This window comes from Mesocricetus auratus, unplaced genomic scaffold, assembly GCF_017639785.1.
Source record: "Mesocricetus auratus isolate SY011 unplaced genomic scaffold, BCM_Maur_2.0 Super-Scaffold_100041, whole genome shotgun sequence".
NCBI classification, from domain to species: Eukaryota; Metazoa; Chordata; class Mammalia; order Rodentia; family Cricetidae; genus Mesocricetus; species Mesocricetus auratus.
The window spans coordinates 4,624,656-4,643,620 of record NW_024429218.1 but is presented as its reverse complement, the minus strand read 5'-3'; the positions used below and the strand labels follow the sequence as shown (position 1 = coordinate 4,643,620).

The window sequence follows — 18,965 nt, the reverse complement described above, 5'->3', positions numbered from 1 at the left end:
TTCTGGGGATTATATCTCAGGTCCTCAGGGTTGCACAGCAAACACTTTACTGACTAAGCTTTAGCCCAACAAGGCAAGAGGAAGGCTTTGTGAGACCTCACTCTCGGCGTGCTCAAGTTAACCAACATATATTGGGGAAGTCCTGTGTATATGTCAATAAACCACTGTTGGCCAATTGGGAATCAAGATAGGTGGGACTAGGAGTCAAGGAGGACTCTGGGTAGGAGAAACACAGAAGTCGAGATGTAACCGCCATGGGGTAGGAAGCCCGGAAATTTCTCTGGTAAGAGAAATACTTAGATTAACAATTATGGGATAAATACTTAAGTCAGAGCTAGCCAGTAAGAAACAAGCAAGGCCAACAGCTTCATAATTAATATAGCCTCCTGTGTGTTTAATTGGGACTGATGCGGCTCTGGAACCAGGATGGCGGGAAGGCTTTCTATTTACATAATGGTGATCAGAAGTGGGATCATGAATTTCCACTCAGAATGATAAAAGCGTTAAGGGAATTTTAGAAACAAAAGAACAGAGAAAAGCATGGGTTCTTGGTAGCAGCATTTTTCTCAGGTGTGCTCTATTTTGCTAGTGACAAGCGGAGACTCACGTGGCTTGCTTAAGGGAGTCTTCCTGACTCAGCATAAAAAAAAAAAAAAGCAAGGTGGTTTTAAGAGACTCTGCTAACAATTGAAAAGTTGTACGTACAGGTGGAAGTGGCAATGACCACATCTCCAAGCCGGCAGCTTTTGCTGGATGTCAGCATAGACTGAGACAATGAGCTGGAGTCATGCTTGCGCCGGCCATCTTGGAAAAACTGCAGTTTAAACAGTCTCGGCTTTAACAGATAAGACACGTGGCCAGAAAAACATAAAGATTTACAGTAAAGTCAGACTTGGATGAAGAAAAATCTCTAAAGGTTTATAGTGTGTTTAAAAATATAGATAAGATTGAGAGAGAAAAAAAAAATACCGGCATAGTGGTAAATAAATAGAGAAGCCGGCTGATTTGCTGCAGAGGCAGAGGCAGGCAGATTTCCAAAGAAAAACCCTGTCTTGGGGAAAAATAACTAAAAGTAAAAGAAATACAGTAATGATAGATAAATAAATAAGCCACGTAAAGATGGAAAATACACAGAAAGTCTGGATACTGTATGCTATTGTGTTTTTCAGTTTTTTGATTGTTCAGGAAGGAACAACTGCTAAAGTACACTTGATTACAAATGCTGCTGAATTAATTCAACTTATATCTTTTGAAAATGCCTTGACTTCAAAATTTAAGTATAAGGATATGTTACTTGGGAAAGGAGTTTTAGTTTATGTTTCTACAGAAAATGAAAAGCTGAGGATTCCTTCCAGGCTTCTGTGGTTTGATGAACTAAGACCCCCGGAAGCAGTGGGCCAGGTGTTCCAACAGCTGAAACACCTAAGATGATGCAGTCTTACAGACCCTGAAACTAAGGACTTATACAGGTTTCTGAGTTTTGTCATGATCCCTGTGGTATGAACAGCGTCCCCTTCCAGCACGAAGCAGTTTGGAATGAGCGACGTCATAATTCCCATATTGTTTATAAATCTTTGTTTTCATTTAAATGGGGTTGCTTATAATTGGTTAATGATCACAACCAATCTCTTTTTAAAGGAAAAATGGGATTATGGTATGGAAATGAGTACTTTGTATTGGTATGGTTTTTCATTTATTGATACAAATTCAAGGTCAATTTTATGATATGTGTATTTCTCCTCTTGATTAAGTACTGTGTTTATACTAATCTTTTAAAACGTAATGCATAATTAAATACAGACTATAGATAGTTACTTATAATAGTCAGAACTTATAGTTAGGTAAGTTAGGTTTTCTAGATATACAGATATATATTTGAGATAGATAGACAGACTTCAAACCTTTCAAAGACCTTCAGAAAATGGCATTAAAAATGGTTTAGGGTTTTTCTTGACAATGAGAAATGTCTGCTCCTGGTAGCACCAATTACGTCTGAGAGGAAGATGGGCATCGAAGAAACTCGTTATGGAGTTTGCTTTCAATATGGCAAGATTAGACATTTGGGCAAGAAACTGTTCTTGCCTAGGCTGTTTGACTGTTGCTGTATAAACTGGACATGAAGGATCCACAGGAAAGTGAATGCTGAACTCAGTCTTACAGGGTTCCTGCTTCATGGAAGAGTTTACGAGACTTTCTGCAGGACACAAAAAAATGACTGACAGACTGCTGATGCAGATGGACAGTTTGAAATTTCCTGCTATGCTGAGAAGTCTTCCAGACACACTGTGGCCTATGGGCTGAAGATGGATGCCCCAAAATTACAGAGAAACTTCGGGTGACTGCCCAGGAAGCAAGATGTCTCTGTCAATCCTAGTGTTTATATATAATCCTTCTGTGGTCTTTGATAGAGTTGAAGGCAAATAGTTATAATTATAGTTTTCCTTAGTTATGATAAAAGATAAGCTACATATAGAACTTCGGAATCACAAGGATGGGATGGATGATATTTTCTTTAAATCTTGCTAAAATATTGTAACTATGTTCTTACTTGATAACTGTTCTGCCATATACAATTTGACTATGTTAAAGTTAAGACCTTTCTTTTTGTTTAGACAGAAAAGAGGAGATGATGGGAGAAGTCCTGTGTATATGTCAATAAAGCACTGTTGGCCAATAGGGAACCAAGATAGGTGGGACTAGGAGTCAAGGAGGACTCTGGGTAGGAGAAACACAGAAGTCGAGATGTAACCGCCATGGGGTAGGAAGCCCGGAAATTTCTCTGGTAAGAGAAATACTTAGATTAACAATTATGGGATAAATACTTAAGTCAGAGCTAGCCAGTAAGAAACAAGCAAGGCCAACAGCTTCATAATTAATATAGCCTCCTGTGTGTTTAATTGGGACTGATGCGGCTCTGGAACCAGGCTGGTGGGAAGGCTTTCTCTTTACAAACATAGATGTTGCCTATGAAAGCAAGGCAGATGTCAAAGCTAAGTCTTTTTTGCACAAAGCCCTTTCCCTATGCTTTGATTTTTTTTAAGTGCCAACGTGATTTTTTTTAATCTGGGCAATGTTTCAGCTGTATTCCATTTTCTCTATTTCTAGACCAAAATATCTTATTTCTTCTATGAATTGAAAAGGGAACAATTAATTTTATAGTTATGGTTCTCTACCAGCCATGGATACTATGTTTTATTTTGTGTACACAGAAGTGTAGACTGTAGACTTTAAAGTTTTTTAAAGAGTTACTATCATTAGAACAATAAGATTTTAAATATTCAAAGAGTTTGATTGGCTAAGGAATCCTACAAAATGAAGATAAATAAAAGTCCCACTCTCTTGGCCAACAGAATAAATCAGAGGAATTAGCAGATGAAGTTTCCTGAAAGTGTGACAAAAAACAAGGACACAATAGTGCCTGACATGGAACTCAGTGCTGGGTGGAGGAGACAGGATCCTGGAAGCACCAGGTAGCCAGGGTAGCCATTTGAGAGCTTCAGAGTGAGAAAGGCTGTCTCAAGGGCGGGGCCGCAGTGTGGCTCAGCGGTAAGGAGCACTTGTTGCTCACACAGAGAACCAGGGTTTGTTTCCCTGCACCCCAGTGCGGCTGAAAACCTCCTGGACTCTGGTTTTAGAGGATCTGACACCTTCTGGCCTCCCCAGGCATCTACATGTGTGTGCGTATGCTAACACAAACACATGCACACACAGTGCCTTTTAATTTAAAAAATGAGGTGGAGGGCTATAAAATAAAGTACTCAGCATCAACTTCCGGCATGCACATGTGCACACACCACCAGCGGAAGCAACAATCAACAAAACAAGGGAGTTGGTGTCAATGACACAGTTCCCACCCATCAGGAACTTCCTAAAGAACTTGGTCCATTTGTGTAGCAATAACAAAATGACACCTAAGCCTGGGAAGTTTGTAAGAAACAAATCACTCCCCACAGTTACACAAGCCAGGAAGTCAAAGGTCAAGTGAGCATATGAGGTCTGCTCTCCGTATCCAAGGTGATGCCTTGTCGTCGTACTCTCCAGAGGGGGCGGAGAGATAGACAGTGCTTTCATGAGTGGGTAGATTCTCTCTAACCTCTTTTCCAAGAGAATCTACCCACTCATGAAAGCACTGGTAACTTAACTACCCCTCCCAACAATGACCTCATCATTTAGTGCTACCACAGTGGAGATTAAGTTTTAACATGAATTTTGAAGGGGGAACACTTAAATGACATAACCTTGGACAAACCACTCAATCTTTGGTTTTATCAGAATCCACAAAGGACCGTAACAGAACTTACTCTGCAGAGATGTGGTGATACCTACAGGAAACAGTATACGCAGAGCGCCCAACGCCGTGCATGCCTGCAGAAGTGGGGAGGGCTGGTCACAGTTATTCAGAAGGCCTATTTCACTACGCAAGCATGCAAGCAAACAATGGGCCTCAAAGCAGAAGGTTCTAGTTGGCTGCAGAAGGTGTATGACCAGAACAAACACTCTCACAGAATACTTACAGGAAAATTCAATAAGCCTCACTTATTACCAAAGGTGTCCAGCTTTTTGGCATTTTCGTATGATTCTGTCATCTACAAACTGATCATGTTCATGGCTTTCCTGGGACTCAGGAGCCTGTGGCCTCACAGCATAAAACAACCAGAAAGGTTGACATAAATTTACTAATAGCTATATAACTGGTGTTATCTATAATAACAATATGCCTTAGGCTAGACTTCTAAGGTATTTTGATATTATAAATGAAAATGTCTCTTCCCACACTGCCAGAAGCTGTGAGCTCAAGATTTGAGCGCAGCATGGTCAGATTGAGGTGAGTGTTGTCTCCCTGACCTGCAGGTGGCCACCTTCTCGGAGTATCATCCCATGGCGAGCCGCCTGGTGTCTCTTCCTCCATGAGAGCACTGCCCTCAAGATTGCATGGAACCCTAATTGTCTGCAAAAAGCTTATCGCCCAGTCCATCAGATCACATGGTAAGAGAGATCAATACCTGAATGGCAGGGGACACAAAAACTCAAGCCATAGCTGTCCTCTTGCCCCTAAAAGCCCATGTCATTATCACCTCAAAATTCCCTTAATCCCAACAAGGCCCCAAAGTCAGTTTATTCCAGCTAAAGGCCCCAAAGTCAGTTTATTCCAGCTAAAGGCCCCAAAGTCAGCTTATTCCAGCTAAAGGCCCCAAAGTCAGCTTATTCCAGCTAGAAAGCTGAAGGTCCAAAGTCATCTAAGTATCATCTAAGTCAGAACTGAGTGAGACAATTCATCTTGAGGCAAATTCCTGTCCAGCTGGGTCCCCATAAAACCAGACTAGTGTCCAAAACACCACCATGATCAGGCACAGAACAAAATCTCTCATTCCAAAAGGCAGGAATCCCCCAAAAGAGAAGCGATGACAGATGACAAGTCCAAAACACAAAGAGAATTCCATCTGATCTTAGGGCCAAGGCATCTATCTTTGGTTTGATTCTTTGCCCTCCAGGCTTTCTCTGGTGGCAGTGTGACCTCAGCACCTCTGGAGGTGACAGGGTCCCTGAGGCAGCAGGAGGTGTCACACAGGGCCTGCTGAAATCCAGAGGCTATCCCAGTCCTTGACAACAAAGATGCTCACAGACTTCCCTGGGTCTGCAGTGACAGTTCTGATAAATGGCCTCTGCATCGCCCTAGGGCCTGACTCTCTTTCCTTGATCAATTATACACATCTGCTGCTGAACAGCCCTACTGCCCCCCAGGCCACCCCTTGGCTTGGGGCACGTATTATCTCTGTCCACCTCTGTAGTTCTTTGTCTCTCTCTCCCTTTTCACAACTCAAGTGGCTTTGTTCATGCTTTGGTAGTGGAAGCACTGAAGAATCTATAAAATACAAGACCGTCCTTCTACATACCAAGACAATATTCTAACATTTACTAATCTCCCTGTGTGTGTATGTGCCTGTGGACACTCACATGTATAGAGGTCAGAGGACAATCCTGGATGTCATTGCTCAAGCACCTTCCATTGGTTTATTTGTTTGTTTGTTGAGACAGGGTCTCTCTCTCACTATCCTGGAACTACTAGCAGGCTAGGCTGGTTGGCAGAAAGTCCCAGAGATTTCCGACTTCCTGGTCTCTAACTCCCCAGCATACCTGGTGTTTTTCTTTCTTTCCTCCTCCTCCTCCTTCTATAATCAGATTCCTGTGGACTTTCAGCGCCATCTCCCCCAGCTCAAAACCAGTAAATTCTTAACAATATCTGATGCTGACTCCAAATTGTCCAAAACAAGCAGGCAAAAAAGGTGACATTTAGAGTTGGTTTTCTAAACCTGGATCTAACCCAAGACAATGGAAATTTCCTGATCCTATCCTGTTGTCTGCCCTTAAATCTCTTTTACTGTGAGGCGGGGTGGAGGTAGGAATCCCTCTGTACTGGCTGGCTTGCTGAAGAGCTGGTGGCCTAGGTTAAACTCCCCCCTTTCAAGCTGTGTGTTTGCTTCGTTGTGTTATTTATCTCTCTTTTTGCCTCTTCACTCTCTTTTTTGAAAACAGAGACAGCTAAAGTCTTGATTATATTCAAGTTAGACATTTCTGGAATAGATACACAGAAAACACTCAGCATCTGCTTATTGCATTATTATAAGAGACACTAAGACTAGAAGTTTCTCAGCTCTCCAGCAATTTAGCTACATCATGCAATAATATTTTTTTGAATGGGAAAACCTGGGGTTTGGGAAACTGGATACAACATTGTTGCCATAAGAAAACACTTCAGGCAGGACAGTGATAGCACATGTCTTTAATCCCAGTACTTGGGAGACAGAGACAAGTAGATCTCTGAGTTTGAGGCCAGCCTAATCTACAGTATGAGTTCCAGTACAACCAGGGTTACACAGAGAATCCCTGCCTCAAAAAGAAAAGTCAAGACTTTTGGATTGTCAACAAGCCATTCCAGACACACACTTTGAAATACAATTGACCCTGGAACAGGTTTGAAATGCATGTACCCTCTTACTAATGAAATCTGAGGTTTCTTACCTGAAAATAAGGCTAGATTTTTTAATAAGAAAAGGGTATACCATAAATATACAAAAACGTGTAAATAACAGTCTAGCTTATCATGCACTACCATAAAATACATAGCAATAATTAGTTAGTGTTGTGACCAACTTCTGAACCCCAAAATCACCAAGAGGCCTATTTCGATGCAAAAGCAAAGAATCTTTTATTGTAGTTCTTTAATGAGCTAACCCCATTAGCTCGGGCCCTTCATCCAGCCACCATGGCAGACGGCTGGAGAAAAGACCCAGAGAGGCCCTGAGGCGGAGATCTTAAAGGGTAGCATAAGGGGAGTGTCTAGGGGTATGAAACAGTCTCAGGACTGGTGCACTTCTAAGTTTGGATGACCTGCCCTGTGTTGATTGGTCAACTGGTTGTTATGACCTATAGGCCCTCCCAGCCTGGTTGCTATGCCCTGCACAAGTGCACTTGTCCATAAAGCACACCCAGAGCCATAAAGCACAACCCCACCAGCTAACTTCTGATTGGTTCCTTGCCACGAGGAGGGCATCTGACCTCCTAGTGACCAGGACAGGGGCTGCAAGGTCATGCAAGCACATGGTAGCCTGTCATGGCTGCTAAAACGGGGAGGCTGGTCACTACAGTTAGAAGTTAAAATTCAATAAAAAATATACACAAACACTGAAGCATGTGTTATTGGCCATAGAAAGTGTAAAACTATAATTTAACTGTTAATGCATTTTGTACTAGTGTAAAAACTTAGATGCCATCCCCTATTGTTGAATGACAAGAGTGGCCAATGTTTGCTAAAACCCGTGTGATGCTGGTCATCTCCTAAGAGCAGTTATGTTTCCAATAGACTATGTATAACAGTCAAAGTGACCTCTCCTGGTTTGCACACATTTTCAGCATGTATTACACACATGAAATGTAGCATATGATATAATCAGTTTTTCTGTTACCTGTTGGGCTTCTGGTCAACAGCAGGCAGGTGGAAGCTGAATGCTAGGGAAGTCAATGGCCAAGCTAGAGCAGAAAGTGACCCAGGGACAGTGGAACATCCCCACCGATGCCATCAGACCGTTCACCATCACCATGCAGCATGGCAGAAGGGCTGCATCCACCTTAGCCTCGAAGCTGGGGACAACTCAAGGATGGGCAGAGAGGGGGTGACCCAGAAGACCCCATGTCAGTGGCACTTGCCTATGGCAAGACACAAGACTGTCACCCTAAGGTTGGAGAACAGAAAAAAAAGTTCTGTGTAAAGAGCAGATACAGTTTCACCAACTGTATGTTGCTGAGGACAGCAGACACTGTGTGGGCGAGGAATACTGGAGGCAGCTTCCTTGTGCAAGAGCTGTCTGTGGAAGGGTTTGTTGGTGCTGTTGAGTGACAAAGGGTCAGAGGTCCTGCTGAGGTCCCTGCTTAAGACAGCCCAACACAGGCTCTAATCACGTTGCAGGGTTCCTCCACATGATTAATTGGACAGCTGCCAGAACGGTGAGGAGAACTAGGAGAGGCTCCAGGGTCAGGCCTCACCCCAAGCCAAGGATCCCACCACCTTACACATGGAGACACCCGTGGGCACAGGCCACCACCTTACACATAGAGACACCCGTGGGCACAGGCCACCACCTTACACATGGAGACACCCGTGGGCACAGGCCACCACCTTGTACTGTACAGAGGTGAGGTGAGTGCTGACACCCATGATGCAGAAGGGGATAGACTAGCCACACACACACACACACACACACACACACACACACACACATACACACACACACACAACACACACACACACCTCTCTAACACACACTGCTCAACATGAAGGCTACAGTAATAGTTTCAGGCATGCTGCCATATATTTTCCCCTTCTTTCTTTCCTTTACCTTTGTGTGTCTCTGAATCCTTCCTGTTCTACAAAAGCATATCTTATTCTCAGCAAATGCTGTGAGAGCCAGATGCTTTGCTGTGTGCTGAGTTTAGGATCCTGGAAGTTTAGCAACTGAGACGGATTTGCACATCTGAAACCATGAAGTAAATATACAATATTTGCCTTAGGAAACATGAACAGTTGGCAGTTGGTTCTTTTTTTTTTTTTTTTTTTTTTTTTTTTGGTTTTTCGAGACAGGGTTTCTCTGTATTACTTTGGAGGCTGTCCTGGAACTCACGCTGTAGACCAGCCTGGCCTCGAACTCACAGAAATTCTCTTACCTCTGCCTCCCAAGTGCTGGGATTGAAGGTGTGTGCCACCACTGTCTGGCTGAACAGTTGGTTCTTAAGTGCTGTCTCAAGTGTGTCTTAATCCATGGTTATTGTTTACTAAATCAGTATGATTTGCTGCTGAGAGAAGTTACTACAAGAGCCTCGACAGGATACTCACTTGGTGAGCCATCGGAGGCAGAGGGCAAGAAAGTCTCCCTGAAGTGGAGAAAGCCTTCAAACCTGCACGTATCTCCTAGGGAAAACAAACAACCTTTCTAAGTCAAGCTTGGAGAGCTTGGCTAAATTTACTCATTCAGTACCCTTGGGAAGTGCTAACCAGGGATTGCAGAGGGGGTGGGGTGAGAATACTGTCCTGCCTACATGGAGGGGCAACCAGAAATGACCTAAATTTGGCCAAAAGAGATTAATTTGAGCTCACTGCAGCCATTGCCTTCAAAGTAAAACAGACAGGAGCTAAATGTGCAGTGGTAAGGAGCATCTATAGGGTCTCACCTCTGAGGCAGGGCTAAGCTTTCCTAAAAACAAAGCAGTCTGGTGCAATGATACGCACCCTGTGGGTCACGCATGACCCCCCTTGCCAAACTTCTATCTCCAAAAATTTTACATTTGATTCACAACAGTTGCAAAATTACAGTTATGAAGTAGCAATGAAAATAATCTTATGGTGGAGACAGAAGCAGAGATCCACAGCTAAGCACTGAGCCGAACTCCTGGAATCCAGTCATAGAGAGAGGGGAGTGATGAACAAAGGGGTCAAGACCATTCTAGAAAACCCCACAGAAACAGCTGATCTGAGCAAGTGGGAGCGCATGGACCCCAGCCAGACAGCTGGGGAACAGTATGTGACAGAACCAGCCCCCCTGAGCTTGGGTGACAGTTAGGAGGCCTGGGCAGTCCATGGGGCTTCTTTCAGTGGAACCAGTGTTTATCTCTAGTACATGAGTGGACTTTGGGAGCCCATTCCCCATAAAGGGATACTCTCTCAGCCTAAATACACGGGGAAGGGCCTAGGCCCTGCTCAAAATGGTGTGACAGACTTTGATGATCCCCCATGGAAGGCCTCACTCTCCCTGGGGGACTGGATGGAGCATGGGGTGTGGGAGGGACACGGGAGGATGGGGAGGAGAGGGAACTGCGATTGATATGTAAAATAAGGTTGTTTCTAATTCAAATTTTAAAAAGTTAAATAAAAAAAGAAAGAAAATAATCTTATGGCTGGGGGCCATCACAATGTGTGGAGCTATATTAAAGGGTCCAGCATTAGGAAGGGTGAGAACCGCTCATCTGGTGGCTTCCATAAGCATGCTTATTCAGATGTGAAGGTCTCTCTTCAAAGAGGCAGTAAACTCGCTTTACAGATGTCAGGACACGCAGGCAAGGAGGGCTTTTATCTTGAGATTTGTTTCTTCCTGGCAAACCGTACATAGCATGCATCCACCGTGTTAGCCATTCTCCAGCACACAGTTCAGGGGCGCTCAGTATGGGTGGCAGAGTGGCTCCCTCCACCGCTCACCCCAGAGCCTCCATCACCCGACCTAAAACTCTTAAACACACGAAACAGTCATTCCCCTTCCCCGCGGCCCTGGGAATGGCTCTTCTACCTTCTCTATGGCTTTGACTATTCTCGGTCTCTTCTATAAATGTGGCCACAGTGTTAAATTAAAAAAAATAAATAATAATAACAAAGCAGAAACACATTCAAAATGGACTCACTTGAGCTGAAGTCCTTGTCATTAAACAGGAACTAAGCTGTTATGACTTCTGAGGAATCGTTGGGCACACAAGATAGCTCAGTGGGTAAAGATGTTTACACTCTAGGCTTGCACCCAACTTCCCAAAGTTGCCTTTTGACCTACACACACACAAATAAACAAATCCCCCAACTAAGCCTATTAGGTAGAATTAGCCTAAACACTTACACAAAAGCTTTATACCCTCACCCAGGAGAGACAGGGGTTTCTCAGCATCCATGCCCACACTTAGTTTTTTCTGGTTTCATTTGTGTTTAAATGCTGACCATCCTACTGGGTGTGAAAGAAAATGTTTACTGACTAGTTCTGCGCCAGGGTGGGGCCAGCAAGCGGTGGGGACCACTGGGAGTGCTGTGGAGGAGAGTACATGGGCGGCCAGGGGGTCGCTGTTCAAGCTTCTGGCCCTGGGGTGAGTAAGGTCTGAGTTCCAGTGCATTTCACATACCAAGTTAAGCACTGCCTCTTCTGGGAGGAGGCACCAAGTTTTCTTCCTGGAAAGTCATGTCATCTTGCCAAGACAATTATTCTGGCTGCTTCCCGGAGGAGCTATAGGTAGACCAGATTAATGCACAGGATAATGCCTGGTCCAACACAACTAGAGGAATATTTAAACCCTTTCCACGTGGTATTCTGCTATCTCTCTAATGTTTTTACAAAATGGCCCCTGAATTCCTTGACGCTCCTCATATTGACAAGCGGGGTCTATGCCACCACCTCTTATCTGGGATCAGTGGCAGCCGCTCCCTGGTGCCAGTATCTGGGCCGAGGCCTTATGTAGGTGGCAGTTTCTACTTCCTCTCTCTTGGGACATTTCTTCTTGGAATCTAGCCACCACACTGTGGGGTTGCTAAAATCCCTTCCCAGGGGGAGATATAAGTCCCGTACACCCCTCCCACTAAGGTCCCAAGAACAAACTGAGGTACGATTCCACCACAGTTACCGCAGGGAACCAACAAATTATAAGGGCATCCATATGGGCAAGCCTCCTCCGAGAAACCCGGCTGTTAACTCACAGGCATTAGTGTTTGGCCCTCATCGCTCCTACTCTCCCATCTTACCATATGGTCTTGACACACTCTTCTTGTGTGGGGTCTCCCACTGCCATTTCAAGTACGTGGGCATCACCACTTCTCTGAGCACACGCTAGAGCCTTCCACAGATTTTTCAGCTTCCCCCTGCCCTGAGCTAAGCGAGGCTTTCGAGTGTGGCAGGGCTCACTTGATCCAAGGACTTCTAAGGTGAGGAGGACTCACAAGCTAAGCAAAGTTGACAGAGGACAAAGGAGACGCGACCTCTGGGCCCTGGCTTCCCCCTGGAGATCAAACACGCCCCGTTCTCACGGCCTGGTTGGTGTCTTGAGTTTCTTCCAAATGCCCCAGCCCAGCTCCGCTCTGTCACTCTCTACTCCCTCCCCTACCCCTCTTAGACACACCCCCAGCTCTATCTCAGAAAGGAAATAGTTAAAGATTCCTGCCCTTCGGGGCCTGGCGGGGGCAGCAGCCTTGCAGCCTGGTGGCCGCTCCCTGGAGGGGAGGGGGGATAGGACTCCTGCAGTTGGGTCCCAGAGTGGAGGGGAAGGTCTGGAAGCCTGTGGAGCCTGGGGAGGACCGCGGGAGGCGTGTTCCTCCGGAGTTTGCTTTTGCTTGGGAGACTCGCGCGCGCACACCCAGTGCTCTAGCCGGGCGACCGTGCGGGGGAGGTGAGGAGCCTCTCTCTGATCCACTGGATCGTCGCCGCCGGAGGTTGCAGGCTGGGCGAGATCTCCCCCAAAGGAGCCGGGCCCTGCTGGAGAAGTTTCCTCAAGTCGAGGCAGCGCTGCAGCCCCAGTCACCCGCCACCCTGCGCGCCAGCCTCGTTCTTCCACTCCGGCTCCGGCTGGCCCAGGCGCGGACCTGGCTGGCGGTGTCTGCGTCCTAAGAGCTCCAAGGTCGGTGCAAGTCTTTCCTAATGGGAACCAGGAGTGAGACAAGGGATAGGGCAGCAGCCTGGGACAATCGGCTGGGAGGAACTGGGGTGTCGCACAGCACCCGAGAAACTCCGCGGTTGGGGCCAGCACCTACCTGCCCTGGAGCCTACTGTGGGTCGTCTTTCTGGGAGTCAGCGCGGGGTGGGTTGGGGTGCAGGAGTGCGGTGATGAGCTTTGACCGCAGATCAAAAGCATTTACATCCCCAGGCAAACTCTGATTTTTTAGGGAAGAAAAGTTGGCCCAGGAGCATCTCTTTCTCCACAGGCCGGCAAGAGCTTTCAGTAGCATCATGCCTAAGGCTTGCCCAAAGCCTACTTACTGATGAAGCTGGCCCGTAGCCTCTTCGCATGCATCTGCACCCCGGTGTGTGTAGCCAAGGACACTGATCTGTCTGTGAACCCCTCGGCTCACACACCACGACTGCAGCAGCTAGTGTTGGAAATCTGTCTGTTGTGGGAGGTCTGGGCTGTTTGTTCCATACTGTCCTTTAAAGGACACTTGTTGCCTTTCACGTGCAGAACACTAGCAGTTGTAGATAAGCCATGTCTGTTTACACCGCCCTAATGGCCTCACCCCGCAGACAAGGAGTGAAGGCACATCAGAGTCAGTCGGTGCCACCCAGGAGCATCAGAGGGCAGCATCACAGAGAATCTGAACACAAGTTCTGAGTTTAACACTTTCCTCCCCTCGTAGTTTCTTATGCACCCCCATTCCCACCAACCCATCTGCTTTTAAAGTGTTGGCCAACTGAGCAAAACTTTGGCAACCGTGTCATACCTGCCCTAAACATGTGCACTTTGGGTGCCACGAGAATTTCCAAGTTGCTAATGGCAAGTGAACTTTTGTCCTGAGAGTCTGATATGTTCAGTAGGTGAAGTGCTGAGGGTTCTGTGTTTGTTAAAGCACTTAGAGCCACAAAAGGAGAAATGGTGAATCCCTTCCGTGTTGAATGTCCTTCCATCTTAAATGTAGGTTGCTTCTCCAGAATGGAGGCCGAGGACAGCCTAGCAAAGCTTGCCTTGAACACACCCAAACGAGCTCCAGATCCATCCTGGGGAAAGCATGCTAAAAGGAGGTTTCTTTCATTTGGTTTTGTGTTTTTTCACTCTGTGACAATGTGGTATCCACATGTTTTTGACAGATGTCCCTTAGATGTGGAGAGCTGACAGAGGTGTCAGGAGAAATGAGTTCTTTGGTAGTGTCTCTGTTGGGGGGAAGCAAGGGAGGAAGGGAGCAAGCTAATGTGGCTGGCTGACACTGTGGTGAGAAGCCACGGCTTTGACCTTCGCAGTGCCAGTAGCTGATGGAGGAGAGCAGCTCCTGTGAGCACCAGTGAGGCTCTTCACGAGGGTGCCATGTCAGCGACAAGCAAGTGGTTCGTGAAGTCACTCTTGGATGGTCCTAATAGATCACGAAGCTATTCCACTTATGGGAAAGACCTCTCATTTTTAAGAAAACTATCACTGACTCCATCCCCATTGGAAAGCTAGGAATTTTAGTCACAAAGCAGTCAAGAAGTTAAAGAACTGTGCCTCCCTCATTATTCAAAGGGCATATTTTAACAAGCTTTGTGCTTGGAATTCTCATCTCCATCTGGGAGAGGAAATAAGGATATTTTGTAGGCCTACTAATAATCCAGCCAGATACTCTGGGCTGTAAGAGACAGGAGAGGAAATCTGTTAACTACCTATAATTAAGGGTGAGCAGAAGTGACAGAGGGGACAGGTAGGTGGCAGGTCCCTAGCTTTGAAATCACAGCACCAAGTGAAACCCTGCAACCCAGCTGTGAGATGAGACAGCCGTCCTGCTACTTTTAGTCTGTGACGCCAGTCACGTCTCCTGAAGACTTCCTCTCACGTGAAGTGTGGACGTTGCCTCTGCCACTGCTGTGGGTAAAGCTCGAGTCAAGAAACAGGGGGTGTCTGTGAGGTGCGGTGCAGAAAATGCTGTTGTTGTTTCGGGAAACAAAGGTACACAGTACTCCGCTGGCGTTTACCTTATCCTTCCCATCCAAGTCAACATTTATTATTTTGTCCGCACACTGACTAAGCCTAAACTTAATGATGCCCCTTGACTGCTATCAAAATTCCTAAAAGTGGTCAGGAATAGTTAGCCTTGAGCAGACTCCAGAAAAAGAATGTAAGTCTCAAAACTTAGGATTGTCTGTGAGTGTCCTAGTTACACACACCACTGTCCATAAATGAAGCTATGGTCTTTGTTTACAGATTAATGAAAGAAAGGTACAAAGCACTGAGGTAGGAGGAGCTGCTTGACTTTGATTGTTAGCCTGTCACCACTGACCCTCCTCGGTTTTCTAGTGTCTTAGTGTTCTTCTCTAAGAGTTAGAGAAGAAACCTAGATCCTGGGCAACAGGGACCATGCACCCTTTGCAAGTGACAAAACAAAAGGATGTCAGAAGTCTTTTGGTCACAACCTGACCTCCCCTCCCAGTCTGCTGCTCTGGGTAAACTCTGGAGACATCTTCACTGTGATGTTGACACCAGCAAAGCATGAAAATGAGAGACAGGATGGCCTGATAACTAAAGCTCAGGTTTGGAGTCAGATGGAGCTACCTCAGAGCTGTGGGTTTACAACCATCTGTGATCTCATGAGATACTGGGGTTTCCTTTTAGCTTCTCTGTCCTCCTGATAGACCTGTGTGTGACTTCATGGGATCACCGCATGGGCTAGACAGCAGCAGCACGTGACGTATTCGACACAGTGCCTGGCTCTTGGCAAATCTTGATAGATAGTATACTTGCAAGATAGTATACCAAGAGCCAGCTAGCTCTTGGTAAACCAGTGTGATCAGCCTGGGAAAGCCAGACACTCACTTAGCCCCCATTGGTAGGTATCATGGTGGTTTCTGGTGCATAGAAGGGGAGTTTAAAATATGTGGATTTTACACATTAATGGTCAAGGATTTCAAACTAAATCTTTTCATCAGCCATCTTTTTTTCCCTGTTTTGTGTTGCTAGAGATGGAGCAGGTATGAGTATGCAAACTATTTCACATTTCATTATAGCTTGAACTGTTAGTGTATTCGCAGTGTCAAACAGACTTCTGACTTTAAGTGAACACTTTAATGCTCTGTTGCCCCTGTCCCTACCATGTGCAAACCAGCCCACACTGGGAGATGCTGAATTCTTAATCAGATTCTTCTATTTTGTGCCTCAATGTGAAGCAACTTTTCCTCTTTCACCAAAAAGATTTCTGTCTCACTTCTGGAAGATCAGGTTCTCATTAGCCTGAATTAAGAGAAAAAAACTGCTGTCTTTAAGGAAAACTGAAACATCTTTATTCCTGTTGTGTTCTAGATACAGGTAGAGCTGTAGCTAGAGCCAGGGCTGGGTGGGTGATGGGCGGTCATTGCTTGCTGTAATAAATCTTTGGCCTTTCCTATTTTGACCTGCCGTGGGTAGCCTGACATAGCTATATCTAATTACCAAATATGGCTTATATTTCCATTAAATTAGTGAACACTCATTACCAATGATCTTTGGGGCAGCTAGATTTTGTAGCACATAATAATAACAACAACAACAACAATAATAATTTTCCTATTCTTTTTTCTTCCAGGTGAAAGAAAGAAGGGTGTAAAAACGACATAAGACATTTCCTCCCATTTAAGATGGATACGTTTTGCCTCGTGGCATCCTTTTGGCTGGCCCTGGCAGGAGGCGTAATCAGTGGCAGTCCTGAGGGATACAGCATGAATCTAAGCAGCCACGCGGAGAACTTCACTCCTTATCCAGGAACAGAGTTCAACTTCCTGGGTACCACTCACCGACCCACCAATCTGGTCCTGCCCAGCAATGGCTCAATGCACAGCTACTGCCCACAGCAGACTAAAATCACGTCTGCTTTCAAATACATTACCACTGTGATATCCTGCACCATCTTCATCGTGGGAATGGTAGGGAACGCGACTCTGCTTAGGATCATTTACCAGAACAAGTGCATGAGGAACGGTCCCAATGCGCTCATAGCCAGCCTGGCCCTAGGAGACCTTATCTACGTGGTTATTGATCTCCCCATCAATGTGTTCAAGGTAGGAGATTTGCTGACCTCTGACCCTTTGCTCTGTTCTGACTGGGAGGCTTATTTCTGCTATCTTACAGCTCATTGACGTTTTAAGATTGTTATTGTTATGTATTAGACTATTTTCTAACGTAGCTGTTGGTGAAACGGTATTTCAAGGGTGACCCTTAAGATGTTTCTGTGGCATGACGTGGTTCCCAGGCCAGCGCTCCCTCCGTTGGCTGGCTCCACGGGCAGTCTTGGGGCAATCGACGACTCGAAGTTTCTTTTGAGTTTTTAGGGTGAGATGTACCAAGCTCCCAATGAACGTAAGATTGCATATATATTCGATTTCAGTTATCTTTCAGCGAGATGCTGTTCAGAACACACACCCACAGCAGAGAGAGCCTCAAGTGGAAAAGCTTCTATTTTAGTCTGGGTGCCCTTGCGGGTGATTGAGGCTGAAGGGCTTGCTGGCTTCTCTCTGTGTCTGGTGACTTGGAGATAATGAAGCCCACTGGTGGAAGGCCAGAATTGAATTACTAACCAAAGCCATTTAAAGCAGGCCTGGCTGCTCCTTTCCACACTCAGCTGTCGCATGCCCATCCCTGAGCTAGGCAGCCGGGGTCCAAAGATGGGGAAGAAGAGTTGATGTCTCCATGGGGAGCGATGGGTGCCTGAACACTGCTGAGGTCGCCTTGCCTTAGGGACTAACACTAAAACCAAAAGAAGCAAATTATTATGAATTTGCTGTAGTTGTTGTGAGGGAAAATTGCTGAAAAAAATTTAGGTACAGTAAAAGTCAAATGAAGTTGGTATGTGTGCCAAATTTTAAGGAATGTCTCTTCACCGGAAACCTAAGGAAATTGCTTTCCCCAGACTATTTTTCTCCCCTCCTCCTCCTCCTTCCCTTCCCCCCTCCCTCCCTCCTCCTCCTCCTCCTTCTTCCCCTCTTCTTCCCCCACCTCCTCTAAGGTGAAGTCAGGCTCCTCCCCTTTCTCCTCCTCCTCCCCGTCCTCTTCTCCTGTCTGTCCTCCTCTTATTTCTTATCCGCCCCCTCTTCCTTTTCCCCCTTTTCTGCCACAGGTCAAAAGGTCGTGACCCCTTCAAGGGTTGCTTATCAGATATTTACATTATGGTTCACAACAGTAACAAGATTACAGTTATGAAGTAGCAACAAAATAATGTTATGGTTGGGGGTCACCACTACATGCGGAACTATATTAAAGGATCTTACATTAGGAAGGTTGAGAACCACTGTTCTAAGTGATACAATTCTAAAACGTTACTTTAACTGCTTTTGCCACTTAAATTAAGAGTATCAGGGTGGCCTGGGGTAGCCTACCTGTTTGTGGTAGATGTGCCCAAATCACAGTGAATTCTCATAAAGACACCACAAGCACCCGTGTTCTAGCACTAAAGGTGGAAGCGGTGGTTTGTTGTTTTGTTTTGTTTTTGAGACAGACTTTCTCTGCTTAGCCTGGGCTGTCCTGTGCTCCCTATGCAGACCAGGATGGCCTTGAACTCACAGAGACCCTCCTGCCTCTACGTCCTGTGTGCTGGGATTAAAGACATGTGCCACCCACCCAGCTGATAATTTTTGAACGCTAACTATCTTTCAAAATTATACTATGCACTTTTTGGAAAAGTAGAGAAATTAGACAATAAATAATCAAAAAATTGCATACTATTTCTTCCCTCAGAATAAGTATGAATGCATGTGATTTCACTTTGAACATGAAAACAGAATTTTTAACTAAACTGCAATGCAAAGTTAAAAATGCATAATTAATTTAAAATGTTTAGCATATGCTTCAAAATTTGTTTTTTTTTCTCTTATACTTCACTTTCTTGTGATATCCTACTTCAAAGACAGATTTCTAAGAGATTGTCATGACTTTCGGTCAGAATTTGACCCTCCAGTCTCCGGTTGATTATTGGTGAATGTTATTAACTCTTGATTGTTTGCACGTAGACCCTGGTTAATGAGTTTATC

General features: G+C 45.4%; 1 protein-coding gene across 2 annotated transcripts in view; it reads left to right on the top strand.

The window, feature by feature from the left end:
- Window positions 1–237: 237 nt before the first annotated feature.
- Window positions 238–18,965, top strand: part of Ednra (endothelin receptor type A) — a 67,586-nt gene continuing 48,858 nt past the window's right edge. The window contains exons 1-3 of one of the 2 annotated variants that reach the window (XM_040734835.1): window positions 238–283; window positions 4,852–4,986; window positions 16,529–17,000. In XM_040734835.1, the coding sequence (XP_040590769.1) occupies window positions 16,581–17,000 (420 nt within the window). In that variant the 5' untranslated portion in view covers window positions 238–283; window positions 4,852–4,986; window positions 16,529–16,580. Of the gene's footprint in view, window positions 284–4,851; window positions 4,987–12,498; window positions 12,910–16,528; window positions 17,001–18,965 lie in introns of those variants that run through there. The other variant, XM_005077741.4, reaches the window with a different exon arrangement.